Source organism: Cajanus cajan, chromosome 8 (genome assembly GCF_000230855.2).
Source record: "Cajanus cajan strain Asha chromosome 8, NIPB_CcT2T_4, whole genome shotgun sequence".
Taxonomy (NCBI): Eukaryota; Viridiplantae; Streptophyta; class Magnoliopsida; order Fabales; family Fabaceae; genus Cajanus; species Cajanus cajan.
Genome location: NC_138524.1, coordinates 1,836,513 through 1,854,197, shown reverse-complemented (window position 1 = coordinate 1,854,197; position 17,685 = coordinate 1,836,513). Strand labels below are relative to the sequence as shown.

Here is a 17,685-nt window from a genome sequence, read left to right as displayed (position 1 = left end):
CAAAATATGTAAAAGCATGAAAAGAGAAAATGGAAAGAATGACAAAGGAAAAGAAATAGGAAACTTTTTCCCACATCTTCTTTTGCAAAACTTTCAAAATAAAAAGTAGAACAAACATGAAGCAATTGTTTTGTAAGTATCAAAAACATATCATTAAAAAATAATAATAAACACAAATGGTTGTCAAAAAAATGCTAATGCGATTTATTTAATAAAATAGTCATACTAATGTTAGAACTTGTAAACTTATTATTTATGTATGAATAACTAAATATCTAAAGAGTTTCGAGAAAAGTCTTTATGACAATCAAACACTATTTTAACATAAATGCATAAACATAAGTGTTTGTTGGTATTTTGAGATTGAATGAGAGATGTAAATGGTTGATGTTCTTCTAAGTGCTGTCCTGTGGAAATAATCTAGACACGTGCGTCCTACCAGCCAACTTCTTCTCCTTGCTTCGTTGTCAAACCAAATCCTCTTTCTCTATTCTTTCATATTTTAAACTTCATTTTCTGTTTACTGTTTCTTTCTTCATATTTATATTCATACAACTACTCCCTCTTTCTTTCTCAACCTTCAAAGCAATGGCATCCGATCCTGAGCAACCCACCCGTTCCTCTCTCGCACAGGTTCCATGCTTTTCTTTTTTCATTTTTCTTCTTCTTTGGCCTAGAATTGATCACCATCTACCCTGAATTTTAATTATATCTTGTGCTATGTGTCTACTTTGTCTGCTTTATTGGAAGAAAAAAAAATCTGTGTTCCGAGGGAAGGAAAATCTTGAAAGTCAGAAAGAATGAAAGGGAAGAAAGTTGGTTGCGAAGCAACCATGGGTTCAATGGGTGTCACAAAAATATGGACTTGTTCCAGTCAAAATGAGGTCAAAGAAAATAACACATTTGGGGTTTTGGCATTCATGCACACAAGATGACTAACACTGAATTGTACCTTTAATTTCGATTATTTTGTACACTGTACGATTTTTCAAGTCTTTGGACTTTGATTACTGCACGTGCATTGCAAAGCAGTTTTACAATTGTTTTCCATTGTTCTTTTTTGGCTGAATATTTTGTTGAGATTATCAAATTTTCAAATTTTCGTACTTTCTTGCATATCAAAAGTGTGTGTGGCTGTTTTTAATGAAATCAAACATTTATGTGCATTTAGCTCTTGATTATTTATTTGTTTGGCCTGTCTTGATTATTTATTTAAAAAAAAATTTAAACAAGAATAGGCTGAATGCTTGAAATCAGATACTGTGACACTAAAACATACAGGTTGTGTGTAATTAAACTAACTTGTTGCTATCTTATGCTGTCTATTTTCCCTTTCATGACGCTTGAAATACGTTGACTTTCTCTAGGAAGGAAGGTCATCCGGTGAGATTGGGAGTGCAAGGGAGCCTCTACTTAATAATGGGGTTCATGACCCTGAAAGCTATTCCATCTCTGCTGCAATTCTCCCGTGAGAGTTACCTTTTAATCCCTTCTATGTTAATTTTATGCATTGCTTAGGAAATATATCAATCAATCTTTATTGTATTTCAAAACATACAAATACAATTGAATAGATAGCTATGTAAACATCAGCTTTTAGCTTGGACTTGCACTAGTGAAGGACTAAATTTTCTGTAGACTGTAGGCAGTGTTGTATTTAAGACTATAATTTCTGCTATTGGTGTCCTGTTGATCATGTTTGCTTGGTGGAAAAATGTGTTAATCATGAAGGTTAGACTGAGGATGGCTGTTGCACATTGGATTGTGCTTGGAAACGGTTGATTACTGTTACTTTTTACATCATAGTTTCATGTCTCATCCCTTGTTAGATCTGTTTTGATTTGTGGAATCCTATGTCCTTTTGGAAATATTTAAGATTACCATATCTTGTTTGTTACTAGATTTCCATGAAATACTAATATTTTGTTTTTTTTTTAAACTGTTTTTGTGGTGGTGAGTATGAAGGTCTAGGCAGCATGACAATGAATTTGATCCCAAGGTTATACTTGATGTGAATTAGTTTCCTTCATTTAAAAAAAAAAATGATTCCCATGGAATTCAATATTCCCAGAAATCGTATTTGGGATTCTTGAATAGCACAAACAATATATAGCTTTTGAACAGTTATTTTTATAGAAATTAGTTGATGTCAACATACCACATGCTGCCTTGAGCTTTTAGTTAGCCTTATGTCTTGTCAAAATAATAAATTAGCTTGCATCACATGCTATGGGATTTTATTTTTAATATATCTTGTAAAAGTTTTGTCCTTCTTTTGGATTTCTTTATTTTCTTTCTGGCTTCTGCTTGACATTGATGAAACAACTTGACAACTTTAAATAAGAAAAATGGCATTATTTCATGTTCAATATGCCCCCTCTGATTTTCTGATAATGTCTTCAATTGATTGTGTGATACTTTTTCCTCCAAGTGGAAAAGAAGAAATATATGACAGCTATGCCTATTTTCTTACCTAAAATGCATTTTAAAAATCTCAGATTTCTCTTCCCAGCTTTGGGTGGCCTACTATATGGCTATGATATTGGAGCCACATCTTCTGCAACCGTTTCCATTGAGGTACACCCTTCTACAATAATTTAGGTATTGACTCAACATTTTTATGATATTCATATTCATTTGGTGGTGTAGCACCTGTAATAGTTTCCTGATCTTAAAAGTTCGAGATTTTTCTGCTGTATTATCATTAGTTACTTTTCTTTTGTTTGAAGTATAATCTCATGGTATAGTAGTTTTTTCATAGTATATTTGTAATGCTTTCCATATAATTCACTAGATACGGCTATGATGATTAGTTGTATAAATTATAATCCAGATATTGCACATAGGCTTCCTGCTTTTCATACTGTGTCATGATCTTTATTGCAACCAACATTTTTAGACATAAGTTTCTTTTTTTATACATTTCCACTTAGCTCTGGGTGAATTTTATTGAGGTGGCATGCTATCCTTAGATAATCCACTTATTTATTTTTGGAATTGTTAGATTTAGCACTTGTTAAACATGTAATTTTTGGTTGTCAACTGTTATTAAGACTGATTAGCAAATTAACAGCTCTAATTGAAGTATGCAATTAACCTGCAATTACTCCCTTGATGTTTGTAAACTCTACGTGTCAAGTTTTATGTGTGTCAATTTATATGTAGTTCCAAAAACTTGAACTGGTAGTTAACTGGCTGATTGTAGATTTATGCATTATTTCTCTTAACATTTCAAAGTTCTATTACTGTACCATATGTGGTAGGGTTCCATCCACTCTTGCTCTGATTCCTGTTATGAAGTATAAGTATCTCACAATCATTAAGTAATTGATCAAGATAAAATCTTAAGCACTACTTTTTCTGTACATTATACTTTGGATATACAATAGGTTTTCTACCTATCAAGGAATCTTTTGCTATATACTTATATCTCATGAATTATTTTTTCAGTATAGTCTGTCATTTGTCACAGACCAGAAAACTGCTGACAGAAACAAGTCTCTGTTTAGTAGATTCCTTGTTACCATTGCTATTCATATGGGTCACTGTCTTCTAGTGTGTAATAGATCAGAGAGGAAGATTACTACATAAAACTTAAAGCTATTCATTTTTATTAGAAAAAGATTCAAAGGATTTTATTTTCCCAACTGAAAAGATAAGGCATACGAATTTCAGTCTCCCCATGAGTTAGTTCTATCTAAGAATGGAGCTTTTAGGAAGTGTTCTTGCTGTAGATAATAACAGTGTAGGCCTTTTCATTGTATAACTCAACTGAGTTATGGTATGATTGTCTTTTCATTTATTAAAATAAAAATTATATATTCGTAATACTAGTATAATATACAAAAATATAGATTCTTGTTCTGATGCCTATTTTTTGCTACTCTGAGTGAACTTACTCTCACAGTGTTGTTTGGAAGCTGATATTCAGTTGTATATTTCAATGGGCTTTTGCAGTCTCCAACACTAAGTGGAGTATCTTGGTACAACTTGTCTTCCGTTGAAATTGGTCTTCTTGTAAGTAAATTAAATTTTTGGTTGTTTTTGCTTTGGTCATGGCTACACTGTCTTATTTTCAGGCTTGATATTTGACACATATGTTTACTTTTGAAATTATATATTGGTCTTGAATATAAGCTGGGGCACTGGCACTTGCTGTCTTTTGCAGACTAGTGGATCATTGTATGGTGCTTTAATTGGCTCTGTGTTGGCCTTCAACATTGCTGACTTCTTAGGTAATTTCCCCTTTGGTTATTTATCATCTTTGCTATTTCCTTCCCTGGTGAAACTGATGTGACAAACTTAATTTTTAGGTAGAAGAAGGGAGCTGATTGTTACTGCATTACTGTATCTTGTTGGAGCACTTGTAACAGCATTTGCTCCTAATTTTCCTGTATTGGTTCTTGGGAGACTTTTATTTGGCATAGGAATTGGACTGGTATGCTCTTTTTCTCCCAAATATTACATCTAAGCTTGTATATGTTAATTTCTAATTGTTTGAGGTAAAAAACCATGTAGACAATTGAAAATGTGGGATTTCAGTCTATTGTCTTAAAGAAATTAATGATTTGTGGGCATGCACTCAGCAGCTCAATATTAGAACTACTATGACCAAGTGCTTAGGAGTTTAATGCTTCCCTTTATTTTTTGTAATTGAGTTCAAACACAAGGAGAGTTGGGCCTCTACCTCAGGCATGCTTCAACCCAAAGGGGCCAGACGCAGGAGGAGGTGGGACATGGGTATGCCATGGTACCCCTCATGTACTTCTTATTTAATTGATGACACCTGCAAAATTAATTAAATTTTCTCATAACCTCTTTAGTTAATGGGTAGTTTTTGCTCAAATGAAATAATTTTACTATTCAGACAAGATTTACCTATACATAATAAAGGAAAAGAAGTTAAAATCAAGCAAAAGGAAAAGAAATTTGAAAAATCCTTTCATATTATATATGTTTGCCCCCTTTGACACTAATGTGAAGAAAAGAGAAAACTTGTTGAAATGTTTGCAACGGAATAAAACTTCCACAGACTTCTTGAAATGTATGGAACAGAATAAAACTTTCACAAAAGGAAAATAAAAAAAAATGGGTTCTTCCCTTATTCTGCATGTAAAAGGATTTGTTAGGTAAAGAATCTGTGCAGTGATAAGATTTAAATAACGTGTTGTATGTTTTGTATATAACTTGTTAACTTTTAAGCAAGATACATGATGTTAATCTTATCTCTTTTAGGCTATGCATGCTGCTCCGATGTACATTGCAGAGACAGCTCCAACGCCAATACGTGGACAACTAATCTCTCTAAAAGAGTTCTTTATAGTACTTGGGATTGTTGTAAGTGCTTCAGTTCTTGAGCTTTTGGGAAGTCATTAAATTTTCTCATGTGTTCTATAAATGCAAGAAATGAATAAACTTTTTGAATTTTTCCTTCCATTATTGTATAACCTCCTCAGAAATAATATTTTATCAAATTCATTCAATTACGAATCTCCTGGTATTACTAAAAAAATGACTATATGTCATTATCATCTATGCAGGCAGGATATGGTATTGGTAGCTTGTTTGTAGACACTGTAGCTGGGTGGCGGTATATGTTTGGAGTTAGTAGTCCTGTTGCAATAATCATGGGAATTGGAATGTGCTGGCTCCCACCTTCTCCTAGATGGCTACTTTTACGTGCTATACAGAGAAAAGGGGATGTTCAGAATTTGAAAGACACAGCAATTCGTAGTTTGTGCCAGCTTCGAGGTCAGGCTATTCATGGTTCAGCTCCTCAGCTAGTAGATGAGATTCTGGCAGAACTTTCTTATGTAGGTGAAGAAAAAGAAGCTACCTTTGGAGAAATGTTCCAAGGAAAATGCTTGAAAGCCCTTTGGATTGGTGCAGGATTGGTCTTGTTTCAGCAGGTATTGCAAACACTCAAATAAAATGGTAAAAATTATCAGAGTTGCCAACATCCTATATTAATAAGGCTGCAAATTATGGCAGATCACAGGGCAACCAAGTGTGCTCTACTATGCTGCATCAATCCTTCAGGTAATATGTTAATTTTAGTCAAGGGAAATTATTGCAAATTCATATAATCTATTATGTGGTACCAGTGAAGTGAAATAACATTGTAATCTAATCCCTTCTGTAGAGTGCAGGATTCTCCGGAGCATCTGATGCAACCCGGGTCTCTATTATCCTTGGGTTTTTTAAGGTAGATCTTATTTCCTCCACATTCTTAGTAATTGTTAATCTGTTTTTAAAATGTAGTAGTTTTTTTGTCTGTTTCATTAGTTATGTGTAGGTTGAGGTTTTCTACTACATACAAATTTGAATTAATGGATTATCCATATGAAGTAGTTGTTCAATATTATCCAACTCTTTCTGTGGTTCTTATAAGGTGCAATGAGCCAAGTGTATAAACAAGCTGTATGTGCAAATTATATGCATGTGTTGTGTAGTGTGCCTTGATAAATTCTTTTATCAAAATAAAGAAGAAAATTCCTTTTTTCTTTGGCAACTTTTAATAGATTAGAATATTAGATATTTGTTGACACTAATTTTAGACATTTGTTGACATTACTACCTTCTGTATTTTCATTTTTAATTGGTTTCACTTTTTCAAATGAAGAGTCGTGTTTGTGAGTCCATTATGTCTATGCAAATGTTCTTAATACATGCCATTAATTCTGAAACAACTCTTGGTAAGAACAAATTTATTTCCTTTTCCCATCTATATAATGTTATGCTTCACATTTTAAGCAAGAGAAAAGGAAAAAAGTAAAGAATTTGTGATACCATTAGCTCTGAATCATATATTTTTCCATTGTCCTTGTCTTCCCCCTCCCCAGTCCCCCTTTCTCTTATCTTCTTCTTCTGCCAAATATATAACCGTCTCTTTCTGTTCTAGTTGATTATGACTGGAGTTGCTGTTGTCGTTGTTGATAGACTTGGTAGGAGACCTTTACTACTTGGGGGAGTTTCAGGGATGGTAAGTTCCTTCTTATTTCTTTGATTCTGAAGGAAGGTTTTGGAAGAAATTTTCTGTCAAAATGAGAGGACCAAGCCAGTCTTCTAATTAGTCCTTCATGGATGGTCAGCTTCAGCTTAGCTAATTATAAAAGAGGAATGTTTGTGACATGGAAATTTCAGTGGTGGAAAATTGTTAAAAATTTAAAAACTTGTCTTTATTTGTATCACAGGTGATCTCTTTGTTCCTTCTGGGTTCATATTACATTTTCTTGGATAACGCAGCAGTTGTTGCGGTAGTTGGTCTGCTGTTGTACGTAGGTTGTTATCAGGTGAATATGCTTCTTTTTTTATATCATTCTCTAGATCATATATCATGTCTTTTTCATAATGCTTATCTATCATGCTTGTACCATGCAGTGTGATTTTAATGGTTCTCCATTGTCTTTTGTCAGATTTCCTTTGGTCCAATTGGTTGGCTAATGATAGCAGAGATTTTCCCCTTGCGCCTAAGAGGTCGAGGACTAAGTTTAGCTGTACTCGTCAATTTTGGTGCAAATGCCCTGGTGACATTTGCTTTTTCCCCACTGAAGGTGATGAAGATCTTATTATCTCAAACGAGAGACCCTAAACTCACCATATGTTTTAGATATGTCAGCATGATCATCAGTCAGATGGTTGCCATATTTCACAAAATCCTGATATCACATCATACATAAGCATGTGATTTAAATTGCATTGGCCTTGAATTGGTGTTGAATTGAATGCATTGAAGATTTTCTCTTTCTTTTCCCCACTTTCTATTTGGTTAACTAGGCTTTGCAATGAAAAGAATTTTGATTTCCCATTATTTCAGGGAATCCATTGGCTTCATTAAAATTGCTTGTCTTACACTGTTTTGATTTTCTTCACAGGAATTACTGGGAGCAGGAATTTTGTTTTACATATTTTTTGTAATAGCCGTGGCAGCTCTTGCATTCATATACTTCGTTATACCAGAAACAAAGGGGCTTACACTAGAGGAGATCGAGGCCAAATGCCTCTAATCAGTCACCTTGTTACACCTCTATAAATATCCATTTTTAGTACTCTGCTGCAACTTTTCTTCAATCCACTGCATCTGTAATGACACGTATTTTATGTATAAACAATATGTAATAATTAATTAATTAAGGTTTATTTCTCTTTTGTTGTCTGTTTATTTATCTTCAACCCACATCTTTTTTATCTTCATCTCTTTAATCCTTCTCTCTTCCTTCCCCTCTATCCTTAAAGACTAACTTTTAAGGGGAGAGCTAAATGTATATATACTTGAATAACCAATACACTTATTTTGGGTCAATATACTTGAATTTTGCTTTTAGTTAAATCTGCCCCTCATTCGGAAGGATGATAACCGATAAGACTCAATTCATATTAACTTTATAATAAAATAAATACTCTTCATATGTCAAAGATACAGACAGTACTTAATTTTAGTTTTATTTAATTTTTTAAGAAAGGTGAAGACTCTACTTTATTTTAATTTTTCGAAAAAGGATTTCCAGCTTCATCTTGCACCTCTTTAGTTAGTAATTATAGTAATCATTAAACACTTCTATTAAGCATACTTTTGACTCTGAATAATGGATTCTAATAAGTAAAAGGTTTTAATTGTAAATTATGGTCAAGTTGTTTGAAAAATCACACTAAGAATGCATCGATAAATATTTAAAAATAAATAACTTTTTATCTTTTAACTAATGTCTCAAGAACATTTGATAGCATTCTCCAATAATCTTAAACAATTATTATAAAATATGTATTCAATGATATACTTGAGAACTCGTGGTGTACAGGTGTGTTTAGTCAATCGACAAAAAAAATACTTTCATAGTTTTTTCTCGAAAGGCATGTTATAGATTTTCAAGGACAACCAAACACGTCCTTGGCATATGAGAAATTTTTAAATGATTCAAGTCCGGACTGATCTCTAGGCGACATAATCAAATGTTACTAATCTTTTTGTGTAAATTAAGATATTTAAGAAATTCGCCAAGACTAAGAAAAGTTAACACAAAGCATGAAAATACCTAATAATTTCTTCATAGCATATACAAAAGGTAAAAAACCATTCCCATTCATCATCATACACCATTGAGGATTGCGTGGAATAAAATGTTGACGGCCTTCTTCCAAAAAATGAAAAACTGAGCAGCAAATGATTATTAAGAGGGGATCTCTGGGCTAACGTGAGGTGAGCATTGATGGAAGTAAGTATACACATGCTAATGTCATCAAAATAAGTGGAATGTTATGGTTAATGTATTAAGGAACATGAATCAATCCACTAAGGCACTAATGTAGGAATGAGAAAAAATTCCTGGCTAATATTTAAATATTTCGAGTGTGTTTAGTTGAATTCAACGGGAGTTAAAGAAAGTTACAAGTCATAAATTTTTTCCTTTTTTAAAAAAAATAATTTTAAATTAATATTCAAACGTAGAAAATGAAAGCTTTACACAATGGGACGGGACGATGTGATGTGAAAACCGGACTTTCTCAGAAACTTCCTATCCTATCTACACGTCATTTTGAACCTTGTTTATAGTATGTATATTCACCTTCTCAGAGGCACAGAAGTTGGTCAGTGAATAATAAAAGGTTAAAACATTGTGAAGTAACGTAAACCAGCCTGGCCACTTATTCTTGTTATTTATTCCATAATCAATTTTAATTAAGCATGTATATTTGCAAATTTTACAGCTCTCCACGTTCATATGTGGACGGACAATCATAGGACAACAAAGGTCAGACAGTATGATATGAGCCAATAGATGACCGTTTAGTGAAAATGATTGCCACTGTCACTTCAGCTCTCCAAGAAGTTAGCAAAATTTTGGTATAATCACCATCAATCTTCAAAGAAATTTTATGAAAATCAAGATAATCATAAAGGTTCTTATTAAGTGTCATAATCTGAATTATTACACGGCAATGCATGAATTAATTAAAAACATACACAGGAGACAGTGCAAACCCCAGATATTAATTATGCTGTCCAACAGAGTGCAACTAGAACACACCTCAACCATAAATTAAGATAAACGAATGGTTCAAGAAATTGATCCAATACTACTTAAATACAGTACCATTGACATACAAGTTATTTTGATATTCCCTCCAATGGGCCACAACAACTTAGTGGGTCCGGATGCTGTTATGGCATTTAACACCAAGAAAAATAAAAATAATAATAATAAAGTCCACCAGCTCCCTCCATAATTTCACCGAATCACTGGAACAGAGATTTTACTGTGCTGACAAAAGCCACAATTGCCATACTTTTACAACCCTGAATGGCATTAGAGATTTAAATGTTTCTAAACGTCATTATCATTTAAGAGAACTGTCATGTTGGTGTAAAGTTAAGCTTAACGAAAAGAGGTAATGAAAATGCAAATATTTTGTTGAAGCAAACTACTACTAGTACGCAGCAGTTGCAACGGTCAAAATTTAAGATACAACCGTGTCAAAAACCTGCGCTATTTTATAATTGCATGCGATTGGCTTTATATCTTACATCTAATGCCAAGTGATTATAATAGCAACGATTAACATTTAAATCAGAGATTTAAGCCACGAAGTAGAACTGCAAACTAAAAACCAATTTTTAGGGTTTGGTGCCTTCCTAAAACCTGAAAGAACAGTCATATTACAGCTCAGAACCGGCATTAAAGTGTATAAATGAAAAAGTGTTTCTATCTTAGGCTTAAAGTAAATTAAAATCACGTTATATTTTATTTTAAATAACTCTGAATACTTTATCTTGTACACTTCAAAAGTTTTTTCTTTTAGAAGAGCTATTTTCCTTTTTCATTTGCAAGATGTTCCTGTGACCTGGAAACCATAAACAACGGGGCCATAGTAATCCAAACCTGAAGCTGTCTGAAATAAATCGTCCTCTTCTCAAATTACTTGTAACAAATCAATTAATCCCAATGTACGATCCCGGTTCAAATGAATTTTTTCCTTGTTTTAATTTCACAATTCCAAGTATTCCAATCTTGGCAAAACTTTCTTAGATAGCTATATGCGGTAACAATGTTTTTTCTATATAAAAAAATAAATATAAAATAAATAAGCAATGAAGCATGTGGGATGACAGTTTTCTGTTATAGAAACACTTGGGTTTCATTTTCTGGCTAGTGGGGCATGGCGTTCTAGATGAGGGAAGGGTACTGAATGAGTGTGAGTTATGAAGCACCATATAAAGTGGGGAATAGGACACATACCCTCACAAAGTGTAGTCTACGTTTATGGGGCCCTTTGCCAAATCAAGTTCAATAAGAGAACGTCTTATTCACAAGTCACGACCTTGACTTGTCGCAATCACTTAAGTCCAGAAACAGCAGTGGCAGTCTCCCTTGTCACGCTCTCGACTCATAAAGAGGCTGATTCATCTTCCCCGTCTCTGCTGTGCCAGGAAGACAAGGAGCTTGATTGCAGCACGAAAGAGACAGACAACAAAGCCACTCATATGGCCCATAGATTTGAGAAAGATCAAGAACCACTAGCCAGAAAGCTATGCTGGCTAAACTTTCATAAAAAACACAAAAAGAAACAAGCTTTACTCAAATCATATGGTGTGAACAAAAATAATGGCTTCCCCAAGCCAGGAAATGCTTCTCCCCACGAAATAGTAATTTGGACAGTAGTAAAGTAACACATTTTATTCACACTTGACTGTGCATGAATAATAGGTTGGCAGAGTAAAGAGTGTGTGTCATCAATCAGTCACCACACACCAATTTCCATGCAACAGCTCACCCAAGTTTCCCCTCAACAGTCAGTCAGTCACACACGCGAATGGTTAAAAAGAATCTTTCATCAAGTAAATACAGACATTTCCTCGACCAGCAAGCAATAAACTATCCACAAATTCAAAGTTGGGGAACAAATTACATCGGACGAAAATGAATCCATTTTGCATAGACAATGTAAATTAAACAACCAACCAAGAGTGCCGAAAGAAAGTAAAGAAAAATATTAACACTACCGGTCTAGACTCGAGAGTCAAAGAGTAAAGATAAAAATCCTTTGATATTCTTCAGACCAATTTAAATCCATACAACAAAATCCAATTTACAGAGTCACAATGACTAGAAGCAATGAGAAAGAAAGCTTTTTCCATCCCATTTGTCCCTATATTTCCATTCCCTGATCACAGTTTGTTTGCCTAGTCAAGTCTTGAACCTAATAACACCCTTGCCCCATCAAAACACTAGTAAAAAAGAAAAACCAATTGAAAACAAAAGGATGTAAGAAAGAAAGGGGGTGTGGAACTAGTATGACCCAAGTGCTAAAAGTGGCAACTCTCCCCAAAACCTCAATTGTTGCAGTGCCAATTCAGCTAGCAAAGCATGATCGATCACCCATTGCATATAGACAAATAATTAATAATTAGTTGTTCCACACCAGAGAAAAAAGAACCAGGTGGAAACCCTTTCCAATTCTAATTGAGACCAACAAGAAGAAGAAGAAGAAGGAGAAGAACCCATTAACGCCATGAAGAAACAGTTAACAGAGGCACATCTTTCCAAGCCAGAGACAAAAACCCAGGTGTGGACTCCACGAGTGAAAACAGAGAACTATAGCTATAATTCCAGAGAAGTATCCTGGCTTGACTAATTGCATAATGGCTGAGACTGACTGATTCAAAACCAGCACTTTCCATGAGAACCCTCCACTGCTCCTTCTCCTCCATCCTCTCCCTCACGGGCCCAGGCCCAATAACCGCATTGATTCGCCGTCCGAGAAGAAGACTCTCCACCTGGAACCTCTCCGGCGAGTCCGCCGGCAAGTTGGGCTCGAGAGACTCAAACACGGCGGAGAAGTACCTAAACGCGGTCTTGAAGCGGTTCACGAAGCCCACACGTGTCAAGGAAGCTTCGTACTCACCAAGCGTGACAATCTTAGGGTTGAGCGACTTGGCCAACCTAAGCGCAGTGTCGACGGCGGAGGGAGGCTCGTCGAGGAGGTTGTAGAGCTGAAGCATGAAGTTAACGGCCAAGGCCTCGTTTGGGTGAATGTTGAAGCTGGCGTGGTTGAGTTGGTGAATGGGAGTGAGAATGGGCGCGAACTCAAAGTTCAACTCGAGGAGTTTCGCGAACTCGGAGAGACGGTAGCCGGTTGCGGAGAGAGAAGGGCCGGGGTGGGGCCCAAGGGCGATGGCGGGTATTCCGGAGATTTTGATCTTGTTGGGCTTGCCGGAGGCCCGAGTGGCGAAGGCCTGCAAGAGCGCGGCCCATTGGATCCCCTGCACGATGCCGAAGTCGACTATGTGGATGTTGGAGGCGCCTTCGGTGGCTTCCAGGATGGCTTGGTTGGCGGTTAAGTGAGCGAATTTGGAGTAAGGGCAAGCGTCGTTGAGGGCTTTGTAAGAGAGAGTTAGCTCCTCCGAAGTGGTTGGGTTTTCTGCTGTGGGCTTGTTCTCTTTTTGGGCCCATATCTTGCGGGTGAGGGCCTGGCAGAAGTAGAAGGCCACTCGCTGCGTGGGGGTTCCATGTTGGGATGCGGATTTGCGGATGCGGGTTAGGGCTTCGAGGGCTTGATCCGGTTGGGTTTCGGCGAGGGAGGCGCAGTTGAGGAGGGGGTGTGCGGCGTCGGAGGCGGTGGTGGAGTGGAGAGGGTGGTCCTGCGGTGGGGGAGGGGGCGGGGGCGGGGGCGGGGTGGGGGTGAGGGTGAGGGGGTTGTCGGAGTGGGAGGGGAAGATGAGGCGGTTGAGATCGGAGGCGGAGGGGAAGTCGGCATTGGTGTGCCAGGCGGGGGTGGCGATGAGGGTGTCCATCCAGTCGTCGGAGTCGAAGTCGGAGAAGCGGAATGGGGCGGTGGAGAAGTGGAAGGGGGGGTCTGGCTGGAAGGGGTCGGGGAAATCGGAGGGAGGGAGAGGGTAGCCGAGTGGAGGAGTGTTGTTCCATGGAATTGGATGCAGGGAGAGTGGCGTGAGAGGGTTTTGTTGCTGCTGCTGCTGTTGTTGTTGTTGCTGCTGCTGCTGCTGCTGCTGCTCTTGCTGCTGCTTCTGCTTTATCACTTGCTGCGCAATCGCCATTAGGTTGCCGCTGTCGGCACACATGTAAGCCATTCCCTCCCTCTGCTAATCACATCCCACACTCTCACTGAGTGAGTCAAGTGAGAATGGTTGTGGTTTGTGGAGTATTAAGTAATCACATCCCTCACTGCGTAAGGGTATTAAGGGGACTTCATCCATTGAGCCGTTGCACACTTGCACTTGCACACACCAACCCAATCTCATTCATTTCAAACACACACGCCATCCCCATGGCCCCACTTTCTTTCTTAATCTTAATCCCTCTCTAACCCTTTTTCCATCCCCATCTTATATTACTTTTCCACAATCACAATTCACAAATCCTTAAATACATCTCTACAAATGCACTCCATAACTTCAATAAAAATTATAACAATACTAATTAGTTTTTTTTTTTTTTAATATTCTACAAATTTATTTCACACTCTTTTAATCAGTTCAAAGTGAGCTATTTAATATTTACTCAAAAATATTTTATCAGAGCAATTTTATTACTATTTTAAATATGGAACACTTTATAAAGGTAAAAGAGGAATTAATCTAATCTCACCATTAAACCTATGTGATATAGATTACCTTTTCCATGTAGCTTTCAAATTATTTATAGATAGCTTCAGAAATTTTCAAAGTGATCATGTGTTTTTATGTAAATTAACTGATTATCTACTAACTTAGTCTTAATAGTGGACTTAAAAAGATCATCCTGAACCTAGAGGATATTGGCCTATAAATATAGAGCAGATTAGTCCAAGAGATTCGTTTAAAACATTAAAATACGTAGTTGTTCAGCCTCGATCATAAATTGTAAAAAGATGCAGGAGATCCATAAATTCAAATCAAATACTAATGATGTGTTTGGAGAACTATTTTGACTGGTGTATACACTGCTAATATTACTTCTTAACATCAAATCTTACTTTTTTATTCTACGGTATTTTTATTGCGTTTCATACTTTCATTGTGCCATGGTTAACTACACAAGTCTAACATAATGCTTCCTTATGTCCCCTTTTTCTTCTACTTTATGGATTATTTTTCAACAATAATGCTATTCAAAATCAACTTTATGACTCCATACAACTTTTTTCCTTAAGCTGTTTAGAGTAATTTAATTTTAATGACTTTATTTCAAAAAGCTTTAGCCGTATTTCTGTTTTTGAAGCTTACCAAAACAAGATTTATTGAATTTATTCCTGTATAAAGTTTTCAATTATACCAAGTTGGTAAATGAAACAAATCATTATTACAGTCATATTAATATTTCCTTATTTGCTTACCAAAAATATTATTTATGGAAACTGAGTCACGTGATCCCGCGTGTGAGTTTGTTTCTAATTATCCCAATCGATTCCATCTTGTCCACATGCAATGCATTATACAATGCAATCGGATCACTGACAAACTCCGTAACGCACAGAAGGGGAAAACAAAGTTTTCTGTCTATGTATACATAAACATATATATATATATATATATATATGTCAGCATAATTTTTTTTAGACTTTCAATTAAACAAAAATATTTGTATATATCTTTTTAGGTAATTTTATATAGATAATTTGTATAAAAAAAATACAATTATCGCAAAAATAAATGATATACTATTAGTCCTTTGTTTGTGAAAATAAGAGTTGCATGTGGTACACATTGGAAGGTGGTATAGTTGATAGAGTTGCATGATTCTAATTGAATTAAGAGGAAAGAAGAAGGGTGTAAAAGAACATGATTAGCTTCGGCTGCCACGATACTGTACAGATGTCAGCTTACAAGAGCAAACAGTGTGACAACAGTGTTCATAATTAATGGAAGCAATCGCATAATTCCAAACATTTTGTGTATATTGAGATAAAGGGTGTGTTTGTGATAATGTAAATTTGAATGAAATGGAAGAAAAGTAATAGGAAGAGGGTTAGGGAGTGTAGGGCGGTTGGATGGGTCCACAGGATTAGGAAAGGTGGGTCCCAGCCATGGTGAGGGGGCGATCTTAGACCAACGGAAATGCAAATGCTGAACGGAATGGAAAGCAGCGGTGCAGGATATTTCGACGGGATAATCGCTATCACTATCAATATCATCACACTCACAATCACATTCACGTTCAACGTTCTTCCATTTTTCATTTTGCTTCTGCCTCCGTGTAATCCACTGATCACACGTCACCATGCAGTCAACGCCCTCTACTAAGTCTACCATAATCAACATATATATGCATTTTAATACACTAACTTGTATTATATTATTGTTTAAGTGTCTCTGCTCCTTAACCTATTCAACCATCATACAAGTAACTTGTTCAACATTAACAAATACCAAACGCGTCTACGCTTACTTACATTGACACTTGCTAATTACAATAACATGTCCCTTTACAATGCTCATAATATTTTCCTTCTTCAATAACACTTGCCAACAGGATATCAATGCTCTTAACTAATAATATTTAATAATTTCTTTTGCTGTTGTGAATCAAATTAGAGTAGAGCATTCTAAAAAGAGTAAAAATGCATCCCCACACTCATACATAAAGTCTTTTCGACGTTGTAAAGTGTGAAGTTGAGGTTGATTGAGTTGGAAAATAATAAACGGATGGTGGGAAACTATAAGCAGACAAACTTAAACGTCACTGTCTGAGTCAATGGTAGGATGATTAGACAAGAAATCAAAGCCAGCCATACTTTGCTTATCTTTAAAACCTGTTAGCCCCACCAAATTCGCCTTAATTATCCACACTTTTCCCTTCACTTAAAAAGGGCTATTTTATTTAATTAAAATTACCTTTTTACCTTTAATTCGTTCTTATAAAAGTTTCATTTTCTAATTTAAGCATATATACTTTCCCTTTCTTTTCTACATTTTATTTTATTTTATAAAAATTAAACTCGATATTGAGTTAATTATAACAACTTACACAAATAATTTTATCAAATGAATTAGACTCTCTTTCCATTTAAAAAGAAACAAAAGTAATATATGAATCTATTGAGATATTTGTCGTGATTCTCTTTATAATAAGATCCTCCCCAAATCATCTCAGACATTAATATTTTTATTTATTTATAGAAAATGCTCTTAATTAATTATCTCACTCTTTCTTATTTGTACCCGAAACAAAAATCTCTGTCTTGTTAGAAGGGAAGAATCCCCGATTATTATTTAAGTGGAGATATATTAATAAATTTATTAAAAAAAGTATTAAAAGAATAGGGTTTCACGATTTTAAAGATAATTTTAAAAATATCATATACACAAATTATTGACAATTAAGTATAATACTACTAAATAAGTTAAAATTTTAATTTTGATACACTATTAGTTAAAATATTTCACATACTATTAATTAATTAAAAAACACTTTAATTATATATATATTTTTAAATAATGATTACCAAAATACATTTTTTAAAGTATATTAACAAGTTATAATCAATATTATCTTAAAATACACTAATTTTGTAGCTTAGTAACATAGTCAAACTAAAAAATAATTTTAAATTAGAATTTAAGTAATTTTTAGTTAGAATATGTTGTTAGCAAGTTAAGACTAAAATATTTTAAATATACTAATGAAGTAATGATAAGTTACTGATATACTTCAATTAAAAAACAAGCAAGTGCATATTAACAAATCTTTAAAT

General features: G+C 35.2%; 2 protein-coding genes across 2 annotated transcripts; one reads left to right on the top strand and one right to left on the bottom strand.

Moving 5' to 3' along the window:
- The first annotated feature begins 361 nt into the window (after positions 1–361).
- LOC109799303 (D-xylose-proton symporter-like 2) lies at positions 362–8,148 on the top strand. The gene is made up of 14 exons (XM_020359847.3): positions 362–633; positions 1,368–1,468; positions 2,499–2,577; positions 3,958–4,017; positions 4,169–4,235; positions 4,314–4,438; positions 5,236–5,337; positions 5,541–5,909; positions 5,992–6,039; positions 6,143–6,205; positions 6,902–6,982; positions 7,194–7,292; positions 7,416–7,553; positions 7,875–8,148. Exons 1-14 carry the CDS (start codon positions 589–591, stop codon positions 8,004–8,006), a joined length of 1,509 nt encoding a protein of 502 aa, XP_020215436.1. The 5' UTR covers positions 362–588; the 3' UTR covers positions 8,007–8,148.
- Positions 8,149–12,023: 3,875 nt separating this feature from the next.
- LOC109798523 (SCARECROW-LIKE protein 7) lies at positions 12,024–14,270 on the bottom strand. Its single transcript, XM_083062208.1, has one exon. It carries the CDS (start codon positions 14,081–14,083, stop codon positions 12,500–12,502), a length of 1,584 nt encoding a protein of 527 aa, XP_082918334.1. The 5' UTR covers positions 14,084–14,270; the 3' UTR covers positions 12,024–12,499.
- Positions 14,271–17,685: the final 3,415 nt, after the last annotated feature.